We start from the raw sequence: 23,468 nt of genomic DNA, 5'->3' as shown, positions 1-23,468 counted from the left end.
TGCCCTGCACCCTCCCCCAAATAATAATAACAAAAAAATGTGTTTCAGTCTTTGTTCCAACACCATCAACTCTGTCATGAGTGGATGACATTCTTTATGATAAGTCCATCACAAAAGTTACTTCCATATTTTTCCAACATTGCCATTGCTGATCACAACTCCCTCCTTTCTTATTTCTCCACTACCATGTACTATATTTTCTCTCTCCTTCCACTCTGACTCTGCTGTAGGGTTGCTGAGTGGCGCAGCAGACAGATCCCTGGTCTTGGGGCCAAGAAGCCCTGAGCCTCCATACCACCCCTTCGGCCCAGAATCCACCTGGCCCTATGGTCCTGGGCAGGCCAGCCAATCCCAGCCCCTTGCAAGAAGTAAAAAAAAGAAAATGTGTTATATCTGACCACTGTCCCCCCGTGGTCCATCCTCTCCTCTTTTATTCACATCCCCACCCCTTCCCCCTGCTCCCCCCTCCTTCTTACTCCAGATTTCTATACCCCATTGAGTATATTTGCTGTTTCCTCTCCTAGCCATCTCTGATGAGAGCAAAGGTTCCCTCATTCCCCCCTTGCCTCCCCCCTTCCATATCATTGCAATAGTTCATTGTAATAAAAAAAAATCTTATTATGTGAAATAGCTTGGACTATTCCCTCTCTCCTTTTTCTTTCTCCCATTCCATTTCCCTTTTTTTCTTATTGACTCCATTTTTACACCATATTTTATCTTGGAATTCAGCTTTCTCCTGTGCTTCAACTATAAAAGCTCCCTCTACCTGCTCTATTAACTGAGATGGTTCATATGAATATTATCAGTATCATTTTTCTATACATGCAGTTCATCCTCATTAAGTCCCTCCTATTTCCCCCCTCTCCTCCAATCTCCATGCTTCACCTGAGTCCTGTATCTGAAGATCAAACCTTCTGTTCAGCTCTGGCCATTCCAAAAGGAACCTTTGAAATTCCCCTGGTTCATTGAAAGTCCATCTTTTTCCCTGGAAGAGAACATTCAGCCTTGCTGGGTAGTTGATTCTTGGCTGCATTCTAAGCTCTTTTGCCTTCCGGTATATTGTATTCCAAGCCCTACGAGCTTCCAATGTAGCTGCTGCTAAGTCCTGTGTGATCCTGACTGCAGCTCCACGATATTTGAACTGTGTCCTTCTGGCTGCTTGTAATATTTTCTCTTTGACTTGGGAGTTCTGGAACTTGGCTATAATATTCCTGGGGGTTGGTTTTTTGGGATCTCTTTCTCGGGGGGATAGGTGGATTCTCTCCATTTCTATTTTGCCCTCTGCTTCTAGAATATCAGGGAAATTTTCCTGTAGTAATTCTTTGAAAATGATGTCAAGGCTCTTTTCCTGATCATGACTTTCAGGTATTCCAATAATTTTCAAATTATCTTTCCTAAGTCTGTTTTCCATATCAGTTGTTTTTTTCAATGAGATAGTTCACATTTTCTCCTAATTTTTCATTTTTTTTGGTTTTGAAGTATTGATTCCTGATTTCTGGTAAATTCATCAATCTCCATGAATTCTATTCTTTATCTGAAGGATTTATTCTCCTCAGAGAGTTTTCTTATCTCTTTTTCCATCTGGCCAGTTTTGCTTTTTAAAGCATTCTTCTCCTCAATAACTTTTTGAACTGTTTTATCCATTTGACCTAAGCTGGTTTTTAGCATGCTATTTTCTTCAGCATTTTTTTGGATTTCCTTGACTAAGCTGCTGACTTCATTTTCATGTTTTTTCTGCATCTCCTTTCTTTTCCCAGTTTTTCTTCTAACTCCCTCATTTGATTTTCAAAGTCTTTTTTTGAGCTCTATCATAGCCTGAGCCCAATTTCTGTTTTTCTTGGAGTCTTTAGATGCAGGAGCTTGTGCTTCCTCATCTTCAGACTGAGTATTTTGATCCTTCTTGGGCTCATTTGCAAAATATTTCTCAATGGTCTTCCTCTTGTTTCTTTGTTCATTTTCCCAGCCTAAGCCTGTTTTTGGGGGGTGCTTCCTGAGCTTTTGGGACACTCCCACAAGGGTCTCAGTGTGTGAGGTTCTGTCCTCCCTCCTGTTCTGTGAATGACCATAAGTGCCCCCCTCTGCCACGGGGCCGAGGTGGGGGGCCCTTGCTGTTCTATGGGGGGGCCTAGACTGTGATCAGAATCTGAATGTGGTCAGAGCCCCAGAGTCCTGTTCCAGTGGCAGAGGACAGAGCTCTGCAGTCTCTCTTCACTCCCCTCCCTCAGCTCAATGGGCTCATGCCCTGGGGGGCTCCTGCTTACCAGCTCCACTTGCTTCTGTTTCTCTAGGCTGCTGAAAGACCAGGCTGCTGGCTGTGTGCCCTGAGGGCTGGGCTCCACGTGCTCGCTCTGGCAGAGGTCCCGCTGTTCCCCCACTTTGTGCCGGTGCTCCCTGGGGTGCAGCTCAGGAGACTCCCCTGCTGCTGTGAGCCACGGCTCCCAGTGCTCTGGGGCTGCCTCTGGGAGGCTGAAGTTCTTTGGCTCTGGCAGGCCACCCATCTGGCGGGCCACCCCTCCGACCCCGACCCCGGGGAGCAGAGCCTTTCTGCTCTTTTCCAGGTTACCTTGAGTAGGAGAACTGCCTCACTGGGTCCCTTTGTGGGTTCTGTCTCTCGAAAGTTTAAGTAGAGTCCTTAGTTTATGAGTTTTTATCAGAGAGCTCCTAGGACTGGATCCCTTCATGTCGCCATCTTGGCTCCGCCCTACCCCCTGTTGAATTCTTACATTCTTACCATTTTTTTAAAAGTCTACTCAGATGCTAGCTTTTCCTTGAATCTTTTCCTGTTTTTTTCTTGTTGATCAAAATCTTTGTTTTCTTATCTAACTAGCACGTTTGTTTCACAACTCTCAAGTGCACTTACATTGTCCATGTTTAATTTTTTATTCTCCACATTAGTCTATAAGCTCCTTGAGGGCAAGGGAATGTCGCACTTGAACTTTGCGTCTCCCAGTGTATATTGAATGAACTCATGAAAGAATAAATGAATGAAATGATTCCTACTCTTGAGAACTTTGAGGTCTTAACAGAGAAAATAAATGTGTTTGTATATATACACATATTGTTGGCTGTTTTGGTGGAGATGAGGAGAGATACATAGACACAAGTCTAGATACATAGACATAAGTCTAATTAGAATGCTCCTGCACTAATTTGTGCTATGGCAAGTATTTGACATCTTGTCAGATATGACTTTTGGTTTATGCTGCCACCTGACTAGCTAAACACTCTGCAAGTGGGATTAATATACTTGAAATTAGCTTTCCAGTTACCTTTTTAGTTCAGTTATGGCAATTTCGCCTGCTCCTGAGGGATTGGAGTCAGCACTGCAATATGACTGCCATTGTAGTCGGTGGTGTCTTTATGCTTAGGATAGGGTGGCTCTGATGTATTCAGCTCTGGTCCTACTTGTGGGCTGTTGTGTTCATCTCCAGGGAAACCACAGTTTAGGAAGCACATTAACATGACCAGCAAAGAAAAGAGGGTAGCCTGGATGGAGAAACAGGAAGCTCATGCCATGGAAAGATCAGTTGAAGGGACTGGGAATGTATTTATTCTGAAGAAAAGAATCGTGGGTGGTGGATTTAACCATTCTCTTGAAAGAGTTAAAGGCTGTCACAGGCAAGAGTATTAAATTAGGGACAAAATTCAGATGAACAAATGGAAGCTGAATAAACCATAGAACAGTTTTAAACATGATTAAAAGAAAAAAATTCCTAATAATTAATGCAATCTAAAAGTGGACTCAGAAAGTAATATGTCCTCAGAGATCTTCAAGCAAAGGTTTAATGCTGAATCTGTTGTAGAGGGAATCTGTGATCAAATATAGTTTGGAATAATAGCCATGAGATTTCAGCTCTGAGATTCTGTTCTTCTGGGAAGCATCAGTTGTCATGCAGGAAGTGTTTTATAATTTGAGTAACAATGAAGAATTTTGACCATACTCTGTTCTTTATGTTTGTCTGCAGAATTCCAGTTATCCCACTAACAGCACTACCTGTGATTTTAATTTTTCCCTTCTGAATACGCATGGACAATCAGACTCCCACAGTGATGCAGACAAAGAAAGGATACTCTTAACTATTCATGATGTAATGGTAAGATCACAATAGACTTCACTCTGATTATTTAAACAATTGGGCAATAATTTGCATCACTAGGTGAGATTCTTTACTAGCCACAGATGAAATGTAGAAAGCAAGTAATAAGACCAGTATTTAATGACCACAACATCAAAAAAGCCTCTAGCAAGTAATCAAAAGATTTAAAATTACATGTGAAAGATTTATCTGATTTTGTTATACATTATATTCTTAGGAATTAATGGTCACAAACAAGAAGCTTTTTTGAGTGTCTTTCTTCTGTAGAAGTGCAGGCCATGCTGAGAAAAGAAAATGTTGCCTTGGATTTTTGCTGTCTTGCCAAAGGTTCTTGAAAATATTATTGGTGCACTGCCCGGAGAAAAGATGCTCCAAGATGACAGTTTATCAATTGCATTTTATATTGTTTTTTAAAAATGATACTCTTAAGATAGGATTAATTTCCAGAATTAATCCATAGTATAAACTTTTAATGAAAAAAAAAACAATGATAATTTCCAGAACAGACCCAGAGAAGGTAGAGGGTATGGGTGAGGACTATAATAATATATGCTTTCTTATTAGTAATTGTTCTAGAATATCCCCAATTTAACCCATAATATAACAGGTGCATTCCTAATTTTTCTTACCAGAGATTCATAGTACTAAGCTAAGCCTGCAACTCAGATGGTACTCAAGGGTGTCTTTTATTTTTCTACCCTGAAAATAGAGCCACATAGGCAAAATTTGCCTTTGGCATCCTTCTATACCCTCTTTCAACCCTCTCCTAAAGCCCACAGAGACCTGTCCTCATATTCCTTAAATTTCCTACTGTGCCATTCTACCTACCCTGATTTATCTTCTCCTTCAAAGGGTACCAAATTCCAAAAGAAATTTTTTTGTCCCCAATCAAAATACCCATCCTCCCTGGGCAGTTAGAAGAAAAGTCATCTAACTTTATTGGTTAGCCCAGATGAATCTCTGAGATGTAGTAATGGTCCTTTCTCCCATCTCAAAATTTCCTAAAGCTCTTTGTTTTAATGATCCCTTTCATGTCTTCTAATATTCTTATCTCTGTACCTGTTGAAGCCTTCCAAATGAAATGTAAGCTCTTTGAGAGCCAGGGAGAATTTTATGTTTGTCTTTTTACCTTGTGCTTAGCAAGATGCCTTATATATTCTTAGATTCAAGATTCTTTTTTTTTTTTGCAAGGCCACACAGCTAGGCTGGATTTGAACTCAGGTACTCCTGACTCCAGGGCTGGTGCTCTAGCCACTACACCACCTAGCTGCCCCAAGATTCTTAATAAAGATGGAACTGAGTTAAATAGAATAAAGGGGAAATAAAAAACTTCAGGTAAAATGAGAAAAAATATTCTTGAGTTTGAGGCTTACTAGATAATTATCCCTGTCTGTTTCTTAGTTTTTTTTTACTTTTTCCACTTTTAAACTTGGAACTTTTTTTGAAAAGTGTTGTTGTTTTCAGGACAGTTTCAATGGCAGGAGTCACTGGAGCTACCTAGTGTTAGGACTGGGGGTATTTGGTGTGGGGGAGGGGAGGAGAGAAGAGGAAGGACTGATTTTAATGAATGAGGTCTTAATGAGCTGGAATTTATATGTCTAGGCCTATCTGGCAGCCACTAATGGGACATTGCATGGTGCTGGACCCCAAATACCTCCTTCTTTGGCAAGATACAGAAAGAATCTTCATTATTAAACCTTCAATTCCTCACACTGAAAATCTAATAAATGACAAGGGTAGTTTTATCACTTTCAAGTAAAAATTGGGGAAGACATTCTAGTCTTTCCCCATTCCCTATGTCAACAGCTGCTTATCTCTGGGGCCATGAACTGATGAAGTCTGGGAGCCATACACTTCAGCACACATAGAGGTCCCAAACGTATAGAATACTTTTCATATTGTGGTTGTGGTTCCACACAGATAACATGGATCAGTAGCAAAGGTATGTTCCCTGAAGGAAATGTGCCCTAAAGTCAAGAATAATAATTAATTAGCTAACATGAGTCATGCCAAAGAAGCATTAAATTCTTCAACTAATATCCTGCCCTAGTTTTTTTTAAGTTTTTTTTTCCCCCCAAGGCAACAGGGTTAAGTGGTTTGCCCAAGGCCACACAGCTGGGTAATTATTAAGTGTCTGAGGCCGGATTGGAACTAAGGTATTCCTGACTCCAGGGCCAGTGCTTTATCCACTGTGCCACCTAGCTGCCCACCCTAGTTTTTAAACATTGTATAGAGAAGATGCAAACTCTGCCTATGGAACATGGGCCCTGGCAGGTCTGCCAGTTTAGATTGGCCTTGAGTTATGGACCCAAGAAGGAATTACATGTCAGTGGAGTAAAGACCAGTTTGACTAAATGGGAAAGAAACTCATTGACATGAGATTGACCACTGGGTGAGGAATATTTTTTACTGTAGCAACTGAAGAGAACTATTTATTAAGGTAGCATTCTTGAAGCATGACCTTTAGATGCCAAGAGACCCTGAGACACTTTCAGGGTGTCCATGAGATTAAAACTTTTTTCAAAATAATAAAATTATTATTATTATTATTATTAGGGTTTTTTTGCAAGGCAGTGGGGTTAAGTGGTTTGCCCAAGGCCACACAGCTAGGTAATTATTAAGTGTCTGAGGCTGGATTTGAACTCAGATACTCCAGACTTTGGGGCCAGTGCTCTATACACTGTGCCACCTAGCCACCCTGACATTATTATTATTATTAAGACATTATTTGACTATTGACACACTCTTTTTTTTAAATTACAAATCTGTGTGAGGCCAGATTTCCTTCATATTCTTCAACTTGAAACAGATATAAGAATCCAGCAGTCTTCTACTAACCTATATATTAAAGAGATATGCAAAAATGTGTAAAGCAATGTAATTCTTTTCACTGATTTATTTTCTTTTGGAAAATATAATTATTTTCATTTAAAATGAAATTCAAATTAACATGCAATGAATGGAGTTTATTATTGTCTTTTAAAATGAATTAATATTTTAACATTTTTATCAGTTTTAGTTTATAATATGGGAAATATCAGTAGATATTACCTACATAAACAAAAGCTCTTTGGGAACTTCAGTAATTTAAAGAGCATAAAAAACTCCCGAGACCAAAATGTCTGAGAACTGTTAGATTTAGGAGACATGGAGGGCTTGTTATATATATATCAACAGAGGGAGGATGCTCAGGAATACAATTACAGATCTGGGATGTATTTAAATAAGCATAGTTTTTATTTAGTTGAGATTTTTTTTTTAAATCTTGCAAAATTGTTTGAATGGTCAATAGACCAACAATTAGAAATAAACTATACTGATTTCACATTTGACAGAGGTATTTTCCTTATTGTGAGGGAACTTCTGGTACAATATAGACATAAGCAAACCCTTGGAAAGGCAATTGATAGAAGGAAAATTTAAAGCAATAATTTCTTTGAATAAACTGACTTTAAAAAAAAGTATGGGAATGTCAAACTTTTCAAAGCTAAGAATCCAATATTAGGCACACATATCCATTTAGTGCCAAATATCCCCAGTTTGTGATTCCATTAAGATTTGAGAGAGATGGCATAAAAAAAAATGAGATGTAGTGGGCTTTCTACATGGGTTTAAAGTGTGTATTATAAGTGTTTTGTGACTTGGGAGATAATAAAGTTTAAGATTTGCTATGACCTTTTAATGTATGTAAAGTGCTTTGTAAATTTTAAAAGTGTTACAGAAATGCCAGCTATTAAAGGCCAGCTATAGCTTTTTAAGTTTGGGTTTGCAAGGCTAGCAATTAAGAGGCTTTATGTTCTCTTTGTATACTCTATTGGCAGGTTGGGAAATCTGCCACTTAGGTATTAGAACACATAGTCAGAAGTGGACCTCAATCTAAAAAAGCTAGGTTTTCCTTAGCTATGGATATCTGAATCCAAGAAAATATAACATGCTTGTTATTTACATTCCTGAAAATTTTGTTCTATATGTAAAAATGTTAAATTAAACCAATCTTAGTGCCTGTCTTACCCCACCTCTTATTCCAATTTCTCCAGAGAAATACGCATTTATCCTGTTCCTTATTTTCTTTCTTCAAGTCTATCCATGACAAAATATGGGGATGAGGGAACAAGATTGGGAGTGATGATTTTTTTTAACGTTATTTCAGTGGAAATATTTTCTTTGACTAAAATTAATTATTTTCAAATGAGGTATTCTGTGAATACTACTTTTTTTTTTAATCTATTTGGATTTTGCTAGGAACTGAGAAAAAGCCTGGAGCTTAGTGTAAACCTACAGAAAAAAGAAAAAGACTGTTCCAATGAAGATTATGACTCTATTGAAGAGGACTTATTAACAGAACAGGTGCCAGAGGATAAGACTCCAGAATCTTCTGGAGATGACCTTCCACTTTCTGGAAGTGACTCTGTTCTGGATGAAGCTCCCAAGGATCAGGAGGCGAAGGGATTGAATACTGAATTCTCAGATACACTCATTGTACTGGAATTTAATCCAGCTTCAAAAGGTGAGCTATTCTTACATTCGGTGTGGCATGATTTTTGTTTGATAATGCTTGATCTCTCAAGGTGATACCCCTCAATTTTACCTTATCATCAGAATAGAAGATGAAGTCAGGGATTTCAGGGGTCAAAAGATTGGGGGATTCAAAGGAACAGGTCTCAATGGACTGAAAAACTAAGCAAGGGAAATCATGAGAGGCAATATTGCTATTTTTAGCTTAAAATATACCAGAAATACATTTGGGTTAAATTACCTCTGAAAAGAAAAGTAAAGAGGGAGTTGGGCTGTGGTGGAAGTAAACCTGAAGGATCTCAGGACAGGCCAACTGAAGGAGGAGGAATCCATGTCCTTTCCATGCATTTGAAGGGTGAGCCACCACTGAAGGAGAACAGTTGAATTGGGCTGATCCAAAGGAATGATCCTGGGGGAAATTCAGTGAGAGGAGATGCAGCTTCTTGACATTTTAATATTTTTAACAATTAAACTGAGAAAGAAGCCCTGCCAAATGAGGTGCTTGGAGCTAAATCTTGAGGCTTGTGAGAGCCTTGGGGCCTGTGGAGTTGTGATGCCTCCCGCTGCCTTTGATCAGCAGCCCCATGCTGGGCTGGTTAACCTCAATCAAGAGGAGGAGCTGGCTCTTACTGAAGAGGGCAACATTCTTTAAGTCTCTGTCAGTGGACCAAGAAAGGCTAATGTGGAAGAGAATGCAGTCAAGTGTTCCTGAACTCTCATGTCCATACCCAAAGACAGTTCTGACTTGATCCTGAGGGCCTAGCTCAAGACTGGTCTGAAATGGCCCTCTTGATTCTGGACTTTCTCTGAAAAAAGGTTCTCAAGAGAGTAATCATTCATGTAGCCTCAAAAGTATAGGTCTGTAAGTCCAAGATATCTGACCTTTTAGGTGAATTCAATTCAGCAAACATTTATTAAACACTCTGATATGCTGATCACTGTGCCTCACACATGAGAAAATACCCAACATAGAGATGCCAAGTGCCCTTGTGGAACTTAACCATCTTGGGTGATAGAAGGGGCAAGGAGGTAGGCCCAAGTTTGTGTCCCATGCCTTTTTTATCTGGACAAGGTTGGTCCCAAGCCTTGGGCCTACTGAGGAGCTGCCTTAATCCTAGCCTCCTGTGGATCCTGTGGGTCCAGGGATGGATTGCAGTATCTACAGAAGCTCAGATGACCATATTGCCCAGGCATGCCAAATGTCCTAATATCATAGCAATGATTGAGAGAAGGCTCCAAACTCCAGAGAGGAGAGAAAAAGAGAGTCAAGCAGGGGAGTGCATTACAAGGAGTTCTCTGCCCTGCTATGTTCTCCTTGCTGTTCTGGGTCTTTCCTGAGTCACGCCTTCTGAGTTTCAGCAGAGACCTAGCATGCCCCAAAGTGAGGTAAAAATGGACATCATTAAGCAGTAGTGCCAGAACACACTGAAGTCATAACTTTTCTATCACCACAATTCAAGACCAACCAGATGGACATAAAACATTCCCAGTTGTTACCTTCCTAGAATTCTGATAGAGCTCATTAGTTCACTACATGTCATAGCTCTGATCATGTTCATGTTCTTGTTAAGCCAGTTGACATGATAATAACTCACATTTCCACAACCCTGGAGTTACAAAGCACTTTCCTTGCAACAAACATGTGAGTTAGGTTCATGCAATTATTACACCCACTTTACAGGTGAGGAAACTGAGATGGGTCTCGTTAACAAAGTGACTTGCATAGATTCACACAACTACTTGAGTGTCAGAGCTGGGACCTGAATCCAGGTATTTTTTTAAATTTCGAGACAGCTACTCTTTTCTATCACAGCTACTTCCTATGATAGCTTCCATTTATATACCACTTAACAGTTTAATAAATTGTGTGTGTGTGTTAAAAATCTTATTTGACCCTTAGAACAACCTTAGGAGGTATGTTGGGGAAACTGAAGGCCAGAGAGTTGCAGTAACTTACTCAAGGTTACACAGTTGTTAAGTGGCAGACCTAAGTTTCAAAAGCAGATACTCTGATTGTCCATCCAGTGCTTCTTTCTGTTTGACCATTACACCATCAACGAGGATTGTGTTTTCTTGCAGATAAAAGGGAAAGAAATCTATCTGCCAAGCGCAAGAAGAATGCTGAGCTCTTTATTCCAACCAAGCCAGGCACAGCTCAAGGTCGGGGAGATCGCCAGCAATGTGCTGCTTTACAGGACCAAGAGAAATCCTATTCTAGTAAGAGGGCCAAACATTAAACTGGGCTCCATCCAGTTGGTGCTGGCGCATGTGGGGCTGGGTATTTCTTTTGAACTTTCTGTACACAAAGGCATCTTTCTCTGCATTCCTGACTTTTTGCTATCAGGGATATGATTAAATGAATAGTCACAAATCTTTTCATCTGTCTTCTATAATATTGGACTGATTGATTTTATTTTGCTTGCTTAGAGGTGAAGACTTCTTTTGACTTGCTGAGCAACTTTATGAAAGAAGTCTTTTTAGGGTTTTGACACTATATGTTAACAGAATTTTACCCCTGTCCTTCATTTACTTACTTTGGGACATGAAATTTGGAGAGGAGTAGCTTTCCTTAACTAAAGGTGACTGCTTCACATTTTATTATGTTTGCTAGCACTGTAAGATTTGCAGAAATATCTTACCCTGAAAATCACTGAAAATTACTCAGAACAGGAGTAAGAGAGTAGTGCCTTGCGGCAAACGTCAGGAACAAGTTAAGACTCAATCAGCACCAAGGGAGCCACTTTGGCTCTGCAGAAAGATATGAAAGAGGTCTGTTGGGGCCTCCACAGGACCTGAGAAAGAGAGAGAGAGAGAAAGCGACAAAAATCACAGTGGCAATCAGCAGTATGAGGAATTAAATGCAGTTAATGTCTTCTTGATGGCACAGGATTGTCAAGGGCACCAAAGCTGATGCGGTTCATAAGATCATAGGATTTAAAGCTGGAGACTATAGAGATAATTTAGTCTGATGCTTTCATTTTACATATGAAGCAACTGAGGCCTAGCTAGATAAGTAATATATAGTAAGCTTAGAATGTTCTGTTTTTAAAAACAGATAATTTTTTTAATTTTTAAAAATTTTTATCCTAATTTTGCTTCCCTCACCCCACCCCCCACAATTTTAGTCTTTATATTGTTTCCATGGTGTACGTTGAATCTAAGTTGAATGTGATGAGAGAGAAATCATATCCTTAAGGAAGAAAAATAAAGTATTGTGCCTGATTGTTGCACTAATGGAACGAACAAGTCCATCAAGGCTGGTCATCATCCCCATGTTGCTGCTAGGGTGCACAATGTTCCTCTGGTTCTGCTCATTTTGCTCAGCATCAGTCCATGCAAATCTTTCTGGGCTTCCTTGAATTCCCATCTCTCCTGGCTTCTAATAGAACAATAGTGTTCCATCACATACCTATACCACATTTTGTTAAGCCATTCCCCAATTGAAGGATATTTACTTAATTTCCGATTCTTTGCCACCACAAATAGAACTGCTATGAATATTTTTTATACATTACTAAAATATTCTTGTGTAAGAGTAAACATAATACCCTCTCCCCCAAAAGAGTATAGAGCCTCATGAGAAATAAAGCAAAGGAAAGAGAAGAAAAATGTGTTTCATTCTGTGTTCTGATACCATCAACTCTGTCTTGGGTGATGATAAGTCCATCATAAAGTTACTTCCATATTTTTGCACTGCTGCTGTTGCTGATTGCAATTCCCTCCATCCATTCTTCCCCACTACCATACATTTTCTCTCTCCTTTCACTCTGTCCCCCTTCCAAAATGTGCTGTAGGGTAGCTGAGCAGCACAGTGGCCTGATCACTGATCCTGGGGCTAAGAGGTCCCAAGCCCACATACCACCCCTGTGACCCAGCAACCACCCAGCCCCGTGGTCCCGCACAGGCCACCCAATCCCAGCCCCTTGCAAAAAAGTAAAAAAGAAAATGTGTTATATCTGACTATTCTCTTCTGTAACCTACCTTCTCCTCTATCACCTACATCCCCCCTTCCCCCTGTCCCCCTTCTCTCCCTTTTTCTCTAGATGTCTATAATCTATTACGTGTGTACGCTCTGAGCAAAATTGAGTGTCTCTGAGCCATTTCTGATGAGAGTGAAGGTTCCCTCATTCCTCCTCATCTTCTTCCCTTCCTTATCATTGCAAAAGCTCATTGTAAAAAAAAATATATGTATATATAAAATCTCTTTTATATGAAATATCTTAGCCTATTCCACTTGTCCTTTTTCTTACTCCCAGTGCATTTCCCTTTTAGCCATGACTTCATTTTTACATTATGTTATATTATATCACATCACATCACATCATATCATATCATATCATATCATATCATATCATATCATATTATATTATATTATATTATATTATATTATATTATATTATATTATATCTTCAAATTCAGCTCTCTCCTGTGCTTCATCTGTAAAGGCTCCTTCTACCTGCTCTATTAAATAAGAAGTTTCATATGAGTATTATCAGTATCAATTTTCTATTCAGGAATACATGCAGTTCATAATCATTAAGTCCCTCATATTTTACCCTTCTCCTCCACTCTCTGTGCTTCACCTGAGTCCTGTATTTGAAGGTCAAACTTTCTGTTCAGCTCTGGTCATTTCAACAGGAACATTTGAAATTCCCCTCATTCATTGAAAATCCATCTTTTCCCCTGGAAGAGGATGTTCAGTGTTGCTGGGTAGTTGGTTCTCATTTGCATTCTAAGTTCTTTTGCCTTCCAGAATATTATATTCCAAGTCCTATGAGCCCTTAATGTAGTTTCTGCTAAGTCCTGTGTGATCCTGACTGCAGTTCCCCGATATTTGAATTGTATCCTTCTGGCTGCTTTTAATATTTTCTCTTTGACTTGGGTGTTCTGGAACTTGGTTATAATATTCCTGGGTGGTTTTATTTTTGGATCTCTTTCTGGGGGTAGATCAGTGGCTTCTCTCAATTTCTATTTTGCCCTCTGCTTCTAGGACAGCTGGGCAATTTTCCTGTAGGAATTCTTTAAAAATGATGTCAAGATTCTTTTCCTGATCATGACTTTCAGGTATCCCAATAATTTTTAAATTATCTTTACTGAATCTGTTTTCCAGATCTATTGTTTTTTCAATGAGATGTTTCACATTTTCTTTTAACTTTTCAATTTTTTTTTTGGTTTTGAAGTATTGTGTCTTGACTTCTCATAAAGTCATCAGCTTCCCTTAGCTCCATTCTACATCTGAAGGATTTGTTTTCCTCAGAGAGCTTATTTCCTTTTCCATCTGGCCAATTCTGCTTCTTAAAGCATTCCTCTCAATAACTTCTTGAACTGTTTTATCCATTTGACCTATGCTGGTTTTTAACATGTCATTCTCCTCAGTATTCTTTTGGATCTCCTTGACCAAGCTGCTGACCTCTTTTTCATGTTTTTCTGGCATTTCTCTCACTTTTCCCAATCCTTCTTCCATCTCCCCAACCTGATTTTCAGAATCTTCCTCGATCTCTGTCATAGCCTGATCCCAACTTCATGGAGTCCTTAGATGCTGGAGTTTGTACTTCCTCGTCTTCAAATTGAGGAGGATTCTTGGGATCATAGACACTAAATTTCTCAGTGGTGTTCCTCTTTTTTCTCTGTTCACTCATTATTCCAGCCTCTGCCTGGTTTTGGGGTGCTTCCTGAGCTTTTGAGTATTATTGAGACACCTGCTTTGGGGTTTTTTTTGGAACACCCCACTCAGACCTTTATTCCTCCAAGGTCTTATGCTCTCTTGCCTGTGCTTTGATATGTAGATGGCCACAGGCACTCCCCTCTGCCCTGGAGCTGTGAGGAGGGGCCCTGCTATCTTAGTATGGAAGGCTATATTGCAACCAGGATCTGAGTGTGGTCAAACAGCAGAGTCCTGCCCCAGGGAGAACAGAGAGATTTTTGCAGTCCCCCCTGACCCCCTTACCATCTGTGAGCTGTGCTCTGGAGGTACAGGCTAGTTTCTCCCGATTCTCGCTGCAGGTCTTGTAGCCAATGGTCCTCACACCTTGCTCATTCTGGTGTAGCAGAGTTCTCTCATGGCCCCTTCAAGCTGTTCCCAGTGATCCCTGGGCTGGGCTGGGCTGGGCTGGGCTGGGCTGGGCTGGGCTGGGCTGCCCTTGGGCTGTGGCTTTTTTCCACTTCCAGGTCCTGGTGAAAAATACTTAATATCACTGAGTACTTCTTGCATTGACCATGTTCATTTTTTGCTTTCCAAAATACCATAACTCGAAAAGAAAAAGGAGAAAATAATTTTAAAAAGAAAAGCCCCCAAATAAAAGCCTTTAGGTTAATAAGACATTACATGCTACCTTCTTAATATTCTTCCCTGGTTTACAGAATCCTCAAAAGTAGACCTTAAGCTGATTTTTTTATGCTCCCCTTGTTGTAAGCCAGACTGATATGTTAGCACCTATACTTTTTTACTAGAATGTTTTAGACTTATTTGTGATACTAATCTCTGAAATAAAAATAATGATAAATGCTCATGCTGAATCTTAGCTCTCCATAGTTCTAAAGAATGCTCCTCCTTGTTTCATATTCCTATGACTTCAAAAACCAGAGTCTATATATTCATGAACTTACTAAGAAATGAATTTGGAAAACTTTTTATAAGCTTGTGGTCTTCATGAAAACCTGGAGAGGGTGAAAGGACATTGGTCTCTTATAACAGAAAGTTTACTGTCCAAGCTGTCAAAGTTCTCTGAGAGATGACATATTTGAACCACTTTTCCCAGACAAGCTGCCAATCCATGTAATGAGGTAATATTCCTCAGGTTCACTGAGAGAACATTGCCAAACCCTGTCATGAGTCTGAATTTCATTAACATTTCTGTCATGCTAACCCCAGAGTACATAAACCAATGTCCTGCAACCTCTTAGGTCTAATCCTGCAATTTCATCATATTCTGTTGTTCACATGCTTTTAAGAATCTGCTGTATATTCAAGAAGAAAGAGTAGAGAATTAAACAACAGTTTTTGCCTGATAGATAGATGTACCATGTTCTCTTTTTCCATTTCCTTCTGATCCTCAGCCGTCATTTCCATCTGAAAAACACGTCAGAGATGGAAGAGTTGAACTTCATAGCCCAGGCACCTCATTTTAAACAGACTAGGACACACACCTAAATATACAGCCTGAGTCTTAGAAGGAAAATATAGAAATCATCTGCTCCTCCTGTGTTATAGATTGCACTTGGAACTACAGAAAGGCTGAGGGAGAGTTCTGACCAAGGTCACACAATAGCAGAGTTTGGGGCAGAACCCAGATCTTCTCCTTGTTTCATGTGCCTTTTCTTTGGTACTACCTAAACTGCACACCTTTATCAACAGAGATGAAAAATGGGTTTTTAGATCATTTAAAAAATTCTGTACAGAAAGGGCACTATGGGATCTGCTGCAAATTTTGCTGGTGCTTTTTTACACAAAGAAAAAAATTATTCATGCTGTGTCCCAATGACCAATTGGTTAATGGATTCAGTGATTTACTAGTTCCAACTAATATACTGTCAATCAGACACAGTAGTGTCAGTCTGGCAGTTTTATTTTCTAAATTCCTAAGCCCAGGAGATGGTCAAATAGCTTCTGAAAGGAAGGAAGGCTGTAATATTTAAAGGAGAAGTAAGGACATCAAGTGGGGTTAGAAAGAATTGGATATCTGTCCCTACTGAGCATTCAATCAATTTTCTATTTTTTATGATCATAGAAGCAGCACTTTAGAAGCCAAGTTTTTCTTAGGACTACACAAGAGTCTGATGGAAAAGAATGCCACCTAATTTTTAATCATCAAACTACCCTTAATCAGTCATAGAAAGAAATCTTCTTATTACTCTTGACAACCCTAAACTAGACTTATAGATTGCCTGCTGAATAGACATATATGCATAGTGGAGAGTGGCATCCTTTTTATAAGGGGATCATCTCCATTCAAAACATTTTTGTGTCCAACAGTGCTGGAAACTACCACTGTAGATTTTTTTTTTTCACCTCTGGAGAATGCCAGTTTTCTTCCACCCACAGAGAATGCTTTTTTGTGCTACTGCTGTTGCTTAACTTCTACATGGTGCATCTCAGTAAGACTGGGAGCAGAAGGGGAGATTGAAATGCTGCAACAGGATTTGTCCTCCTCTGGTTGTTGTTGTGGTTTACCCAAACAGGTACAAACCAGTGCATGCTATTTGATAAACAACTTTTATGTTTGGTCCATAATAGAGGTGCTTGAGTCAAGTTTTATATCTAAACATATTGAAGTTGCTTATACTTCACACCTCACTGCTCCACAAACCCATGACTTCATTGATGTAAATATTCCCTCCATCAAAATAAACTAAAACCTCCCCCTCACAGCAGCAGACAGATGGGCCAAAAATCACTAATCACCCAAGGACCGCCTTTCTGTGGATGAGCCTTCTCCTGTCATTAGGGGACAGATGCAGTTGTGAACTTAAACCACACTTGGATAGTATTTGAGAACCCAGAACAACTTCAGAACCACAGTGATGTACCAGAGTAATAACTTGGGAGAGGGAAATTTTAATATGTCCTTAGTCTCAGCAGGAAAAACCATTATATAATGGTTTTTCACTTATTGCTTATTATGAACTTGAAGTTAAGAAGCACAAGTTCTAGTCCTACCTTTGTTTCTTGGCACTTAATCTAATAAGATCTCAATTTCTTCATCTGTAAAATGATTGGGTTGTCCTAGATGACCTCTAAGGTCCCCTTCAGCTCAAAATTCAGTGATTATATGAATTAGTCCTTGACAACAAATGTTAAATGATGTGACCTAACTTTATGCTTCAAAAGCTGTTCTGATAAAAGAATCTCTAAATATCCAAGATGTTTTAAGAAAGGATTTGGGCAAACAATCTCATTTATACTTCTCTCTCTCTCTGTGTGGTCTAAAGGAATGTCATTTCATTTTCTACTGTCAGGGCCAGGAAGCCGAAAAGAGAGGCCACTGTCTGCTACGCGAAAGAACATATGTAAGGATGAAGACCCTGAAGAAGATGCCTCAGCTGTCCTCAGAGCTATACAAGTTGAAAATGAAACCTTACAAAAGGAAATCCTTAGTAGAAAGGCAGACACTCTGACTAACCAACAAAAGGTACCTTAGACAGCTGAATTAGTTGCAGAAACATTCAGGAATCACCAGAGAGAGAAGTTATTTTCTTTATTCATTCTAGGTGTACTATTATTCAAAACACAGGTATAAGTGTTAATTCTCCTAATGGTGCCCAAAATAGAATACAAGAAGATAACATTACAATTCTAAGGTGTTAGGTTCTAGAGAATGTTTAATTTAGGCAAATCCTTAGATGCATTAGGCAATTGTCTCCTTTCTCAAAGCTCTTGCTTTCTCTGATTTGATATTAATAATAATAACTAGCATTTTTAATAGAACACTTTGTAGTTTGCATGTCCTTATGAAAGATCTTAAGGTAGACAGGGCAAGTATTATTAGCCCCCTTTCAAAGTTTGGGAAACTGATCCACAGAAAATTTGCCCCATCACACAAGTAAGCAATTGGTAGAGAGAACTGACTTGAAGTCAGATATCTGGATTCTTATCCAAGTATTGTGTACACTACCATATCACATGAAAAAAAGCTGTCTATGACTTGAATACCTCTCTTTAATTCTTGCTGTTGTCATTTTTGATAAGGATGTAGACTAAGGCCAAGGAAGTAGTAGCCCGTACTGAAAAGGAGGTAAGGCAGGGAAGTTCCTGTAATTACTTTGCATTAGAAGTTGCTCTTCCAAAGACTAATTGCCACATCTATAGCTAGCAACATTTACTTTAACTGGAACTTTTTTTTTTGACTTCTCATAACAGGAAGAGGAGGATACACCAGTGAAACCTTGGACTAGTCTTTTAAAGGAAGTAGAAGAATTCCCTTTTTTTGCCCTTGATGTAAGTGAAATTTTATTCCTTCAAATACAGTGAATAAATAAAAGACTTGTGTCACATAGAATACTGCATTAGAAACCTAAACTGAAGTCCAATTCCATTGCTTACTAGCATTGTGACTTTAAACAAAGTATTCAACTTCTCTTGTGTCTCAGGTGTTTCATTTTTAAAATGGAGATGCTTCCCAGGGTTGTGAAGATCACGTGAAGTAATATTTGTAAATTTAATATTTCTAAAGTACTTTATTAATAGCTGTTGCTATATAAATATAAGCTATCATCAATGAGGCAGAAACCAATATGGAGTTGGGTCAGTGTGCTATTTATTTCCAGGATTTCCATTATACCCTCACTTGGGCAATTAGGGAAAAAAGTCACCAATTGCCCACTACCACCACTTAACTTCCAACAGGAATATGCATAACCTACCTCAAAGATGGCAACAGTTTGAGTAGATAGTTTAGGATTAGATCTTTTCCTGGAATCATCTTGAACATCTGAATTTCTGGTATCTGGGAGATGCAACCAACTTTGCAGTTCTGGTCAACTTTCTTTCCTATTATATAATTTTATTTTGATAAAGTAGATACTTCCCAACAAATATCCAAACAACATCCACCTCACTATAAACTATGTTCCTCAAACACAATTGAAAAAACCTCCTAATAGCATTATTAGAACTGATAGTACAAGTCCCTTTCCATTTTTGCAGTTTACTAGCTGTTATCGTAAAGGAAGATTACATGCTTTCACTTTGATAATATGATACCAAAATTGTCCATCATCTTTGAATATTGTGTTGCCTTTATTTATATGGATGTGGTCACTGTGCTTATTGTTACGTTATTCTTTCTTCATTCCTCATCATTTGATTTAGATATTCCTCTACTTAATATTCCATTACACTCATATTATAATTTGTTCAACGATTATCCAGTTGTTAGGCACATTTTACCCCCAGCTTTTTGTTATTACAAATAATAATGCAACTATGAGTATATTTGGACATATGGGCTTTTTCTTGATGTTATTAACTGGCTTGAAGTATGATTCCAATGGTGGGATTTCTGAGTCAAAGTGTTTGAATAATTTAGCCATTTTTGTTGCATAATTCCAAATTGTTTTCCAGAACATTTGGACCAATTCACAGTTTCATCAGCAGTGAATAAGCATGTCTATCTTCCCACAGCCCCTCCAACATTGAATTTTCCTCTCTTTTCTAATTTGAAGTGTGTGAAATGATACTTCTGAATTATTTTAATTTGCATTTATGATTTGTGATTTTGAACAAATTTTCAGTCTTGTTGATATTTTTTATTCTTTTTAAAACTTTGTTATTCTTTTAAGGATTTGTCTTGAGAAGTGTCTTAGAAGAATCTTAGAAATGTACATCAAATTCTTTTAAATTTTGATTATCACATTTTTATGTGAGATATTTATTTGCTTATCAGTTTATGTATTTGTTGGTTGGTTTTTACAAGCCAATGGAATTAAGTGAGAAGATCACACAGCTAGTAAATATCAAGTTTCTGAGATCACAGTTGAACTCAGGTCCTCCTGATTTTAGGGTCAGTGTTCATTACACTGTGCTATCTAGCTGCCCCCTCTTTGAGATATTTAAGGCAAATTTTATCCTAATCCATATATTTGCTTCTTCTAATGGCATGATTTTTTTATAGAATTTTTAATGGAGCTTGGAAGCATAATCATTCTTTATGAAAAAGTAGTGACTAATAAACATATGGACATAGCATATTTCCTGTAAGGAATGCTCAATACCATGCGTTTTTCTCAAATGAGCCTCTTAAAATAAAAACCATAGGTTGTCTGTTGTCTTTTGGTCTTGAAGGAGACCAAACTGACATCACTATTGAGTCAAGGTACAGAATTTCTGACTGTGACTGATTAGACCCAATGAAAGCTCAGAATATGCTCCCACATGTCAGCCACAAATGGTCCATATGAACATTAAGAGTGGAGATGACTCTAAATGTGCACATAACACTTTTTTTTTGAGCAATTTTGCTTAGCTCATAAAGTAAAATACCTTCTTTAATGCATACCATGTTGGGTGGTTTTGTGCAGTGTCTCCCATGTTTCACAATTCCAAAGTTCTTTTTTTCCCCAATTTTTAAACATATTTATATAAAATTTTGAGTTCCAAATTCTATCCTTCCTTCTCTCCCTCACTGAGGTAGTAAGCAATAAAATATGTTATAAAGCATTTCCATGAGTCATTACAAAGTTCTTCAGAGAGACTATGAGTGTCCTTGTATTGTTTCTTCTGACCTTCATCTGAGCTCTTATCTATTGTGAGTTCTCTTTTAGTCAGATATACTTTTTTTTTTAGGATTTTGCAAGACAAATGGGGTTAAGTGGCTTGCCCAAGGCCACATAGCCAGGTAATTATTAAGTGTCTGAGACTGGATTTGAACCCAGGTACTCCTGACTCCAGGGCCGGTGCTTTATCCACTGTGCCACCTAGCAGCCCCAGTCAGATATACTTTTGACATTGAAAATGTGACCAGCCCATCAGTGTTGTCCTCATTGTAGCAGAGTTTGAATGTTCAAGAAAGGACTTCAGTGTTTGTTCCTGGGATAATTCAAATGAAAGTGATTTGGGTACTTGGCATGGCAACTTTGACCCAGAAATCCCACCATATCCAGGTTTCATAGGCATACAACAATGAGGTCAGCACAATGACTCTGTAGACCTTCAGTTTGGTAGGCAGCCTTATACCCCTTCTTACTTTCTTTTGCAACCATCCAAATACTGAGCTAGCTCTGGCAATGCATACCATTTTATACTTATGTACATGTAAGTATATAAGAATGAAACTCTGCAAAGTAGTAAATAAGATTTAGAAATTTCAGGAAAATATCACCTTACATTTTCAAGAACGTAAAAGCCACCAAGAATAAAATATTTTATCTAGCATTTGATACACCTCTTTTGTGCTAATCATATTTTTATTTACACATTTTCCTGTGCTCATATCTTATTTCCCCTAGTAGACTAACCTAACTAAATACAGTGATCATGCCATATATTTGTCCATGCCATGCTATATGTCCCCCCAGCTACTAACACATTACATTGTTTAATAGGAGGTCTTTAACAAATATTTTTTGAATGAATAAATAAAGCACATTAGTCCTCTAGATTTTTTTAAAGTGTATTGTTTCTAGGTGGTCACATTAATGACCTGCACTTCTCCTGAAAAAATTTTAAATTCAACTCTTCAGAAGTTTTGCATGAGGTAAAGAGTGTCTTTGAGGAGCCAGGATTTTTAAATCAAGGTCCAAAGGTCCTTGACTCTCCTTTCTTGTGCATAAAGTGACAAAATTAGTGGTAATAAGAAGATTGTGATTAAACAGTGACATTTGATGCCTTTTAGTTCCTGTTTTAAAAGGCTACTAAATGTATATTTCATTATTATTGTTGTTGTTGTTGTTGTTGTTGTTCTTACACTAAGCAAAAGTCATTCAAACCTTTTTAGTGATCCAAAACAAAGGCAATAGATTTGACTCCATTTAAAGAATACACTAAAGGAAAGACTAGTAAGACTAGTATAGTCTAAAATTAACAGATTTTAGAATACTTATAACTTTACTGTAGATATAATATGTAATTTCCCAACAAAGACATCATAATATTTCCAGAGAATAGTCTCTTGGTGGTATAATGATGATAATAATAATATTGATAATAATTACTGTAGTATGTGTATCCATTGATTGGAGAATGGCTCAACAATTTATACTTGAATGTAATAGAATATTCTTGTACCACTAAGAAACGATGATTAGAAAAATACAGAGAAGCATGATGAGAATTATGTGACTTGATGCAAAGTGAAGTAAGCAAGACTAAGGAAATAATCTATATAATTGCTATCAAAATGTCAATGGGAAAAAAAAATTTAAAAAAGGCAACTGAACACTTTGTAATTTTAAAGCCCAATCTTGGTCCCAAAGAAGAGATAAGAAAATGTAACTTCCTCTTTGTAGAGTGAAGAACTCTTGCTTAGATAATGGCATAAATTGTGAGATAAAGTGGATATGTAGGTTAACTTTTCTAAATTGCTTTTTTTTGATCCTTTGTTATAGAGGATGATAATGTATAGAATGCTTTCATATTCATTAAAATCCTAGAATGATAGAATTGGATGGTACCTCAGAGCTCAACTAGTTCAACTCCTTCCTGAAACATAAATTAATTATAATTACAACTCCATATTCTGTAGGACTTTAAGGGATACAAATGTTTTTGTCACAACAACCCTTTGAGGTAGCTAGAACAAGTATTTATTGTCACCATTTAACAGAAGGAAGCAGATTCAAAGAGCTTAATTAATTTGCACATGTTCACATGGCTAGTATATATCAGAGTGGGAACTCGGGTCCAGTTCTTCCATAATATTATAGCTGTCTCACTTGATCCATACAACAATACTTCATAAGGACAATGAGTATTATTATTTCCATTTTAGAGATGAACAAATTGAGATCTGAATAGGTTGGGTGATTTTCATTACCTACTGAAAATTAAATTGATTATTTTTCCTCTGTATGCCTTTAAGAGTAGTCACTGATATTTCTGAAATTTAGTTTTTGTACTCTGTTAACGATCTTCTCTAATTTCAGATGCTTCCGATCTTTCCATAGCCAGTGTTGTAACTGGGCCATCTGAAACTGCAGGGAGTACAGATGTAGTCACAAAGCTATAGAAAGAATTGGTCTTCTGGGAATTAAAAATCATGGCTCCTCAAAGAGACTCTTTCCATTACACTATTATTCCTGAAGGACAAAGGTTCTGGATTTCTTTAATTTGAGTCTAGATCCAGCTTCTTGGAAGAGTTCTTAACTTTGCAGGGTCAAGACCCCTTGGCAATTTGGTGTAGTCGGTTGGACCCCTTTCAGAAT

At 38.1% G+C, this 23,468-nt stretch overlaps 1 protein-coding gene across 5 annotated transcripts in view; it reads left to right on the top strand.

The window, feature by feature from the left end:
• KATNIP (katanin interacting protein) overlaps window positions 1–23,468 on the top strand; it is a 246,741-nt gene that overhangs the window by 121,625 nt on the left and 101,648 nt on the right. For all 5 annotated transcript variants that reach the window (XM_074197385.1, XM_074197384.1, XM_074197382.1 and 2 more), the window contains 5 exons: window positions 3,966–4,094; window positions 8,340–8,604; window positions 10,692–10,829; window positions 17,568–17,740; window positions 18,469–18,546. In XM_074197385.1, the coding sequence (XP_074053486.1) occupies window positions 3,966–4,094; window positions 8,340–8,604; window positions 10,692–10,829; window positions 17,568–17,740; window positions 18,469–18,546 (783 nt within the window). The remainder of the gene's footprint in view (window positions 1–3,965; window positions 4,095–8,339; window positions 8,605–10,691; window positions 10,830–17,567; window positions 17,741–18,468; window positions 18,547–23,468) is intronic.

The sequence above is a fragment of the Macrotis lagotis genome, chromosome 8 (genome assembly GCF_037893015.1).
Source record: "Macrotis lagotis isolate mMagLag1 chromosome 8, bilby.v1.9.chrom.fasta, whole genome shotgun sequence".
NCBI lineage: Eukaryota > Metazoa > Chordata > Mammalia > Peramelemorphia > Peramelidae > Macrotis > Macrotis lagotis.
Note: the sequence above shows the minus strand (reverse complement) of the source record. Positions and strands in the feature narration are given on the sequence as shown.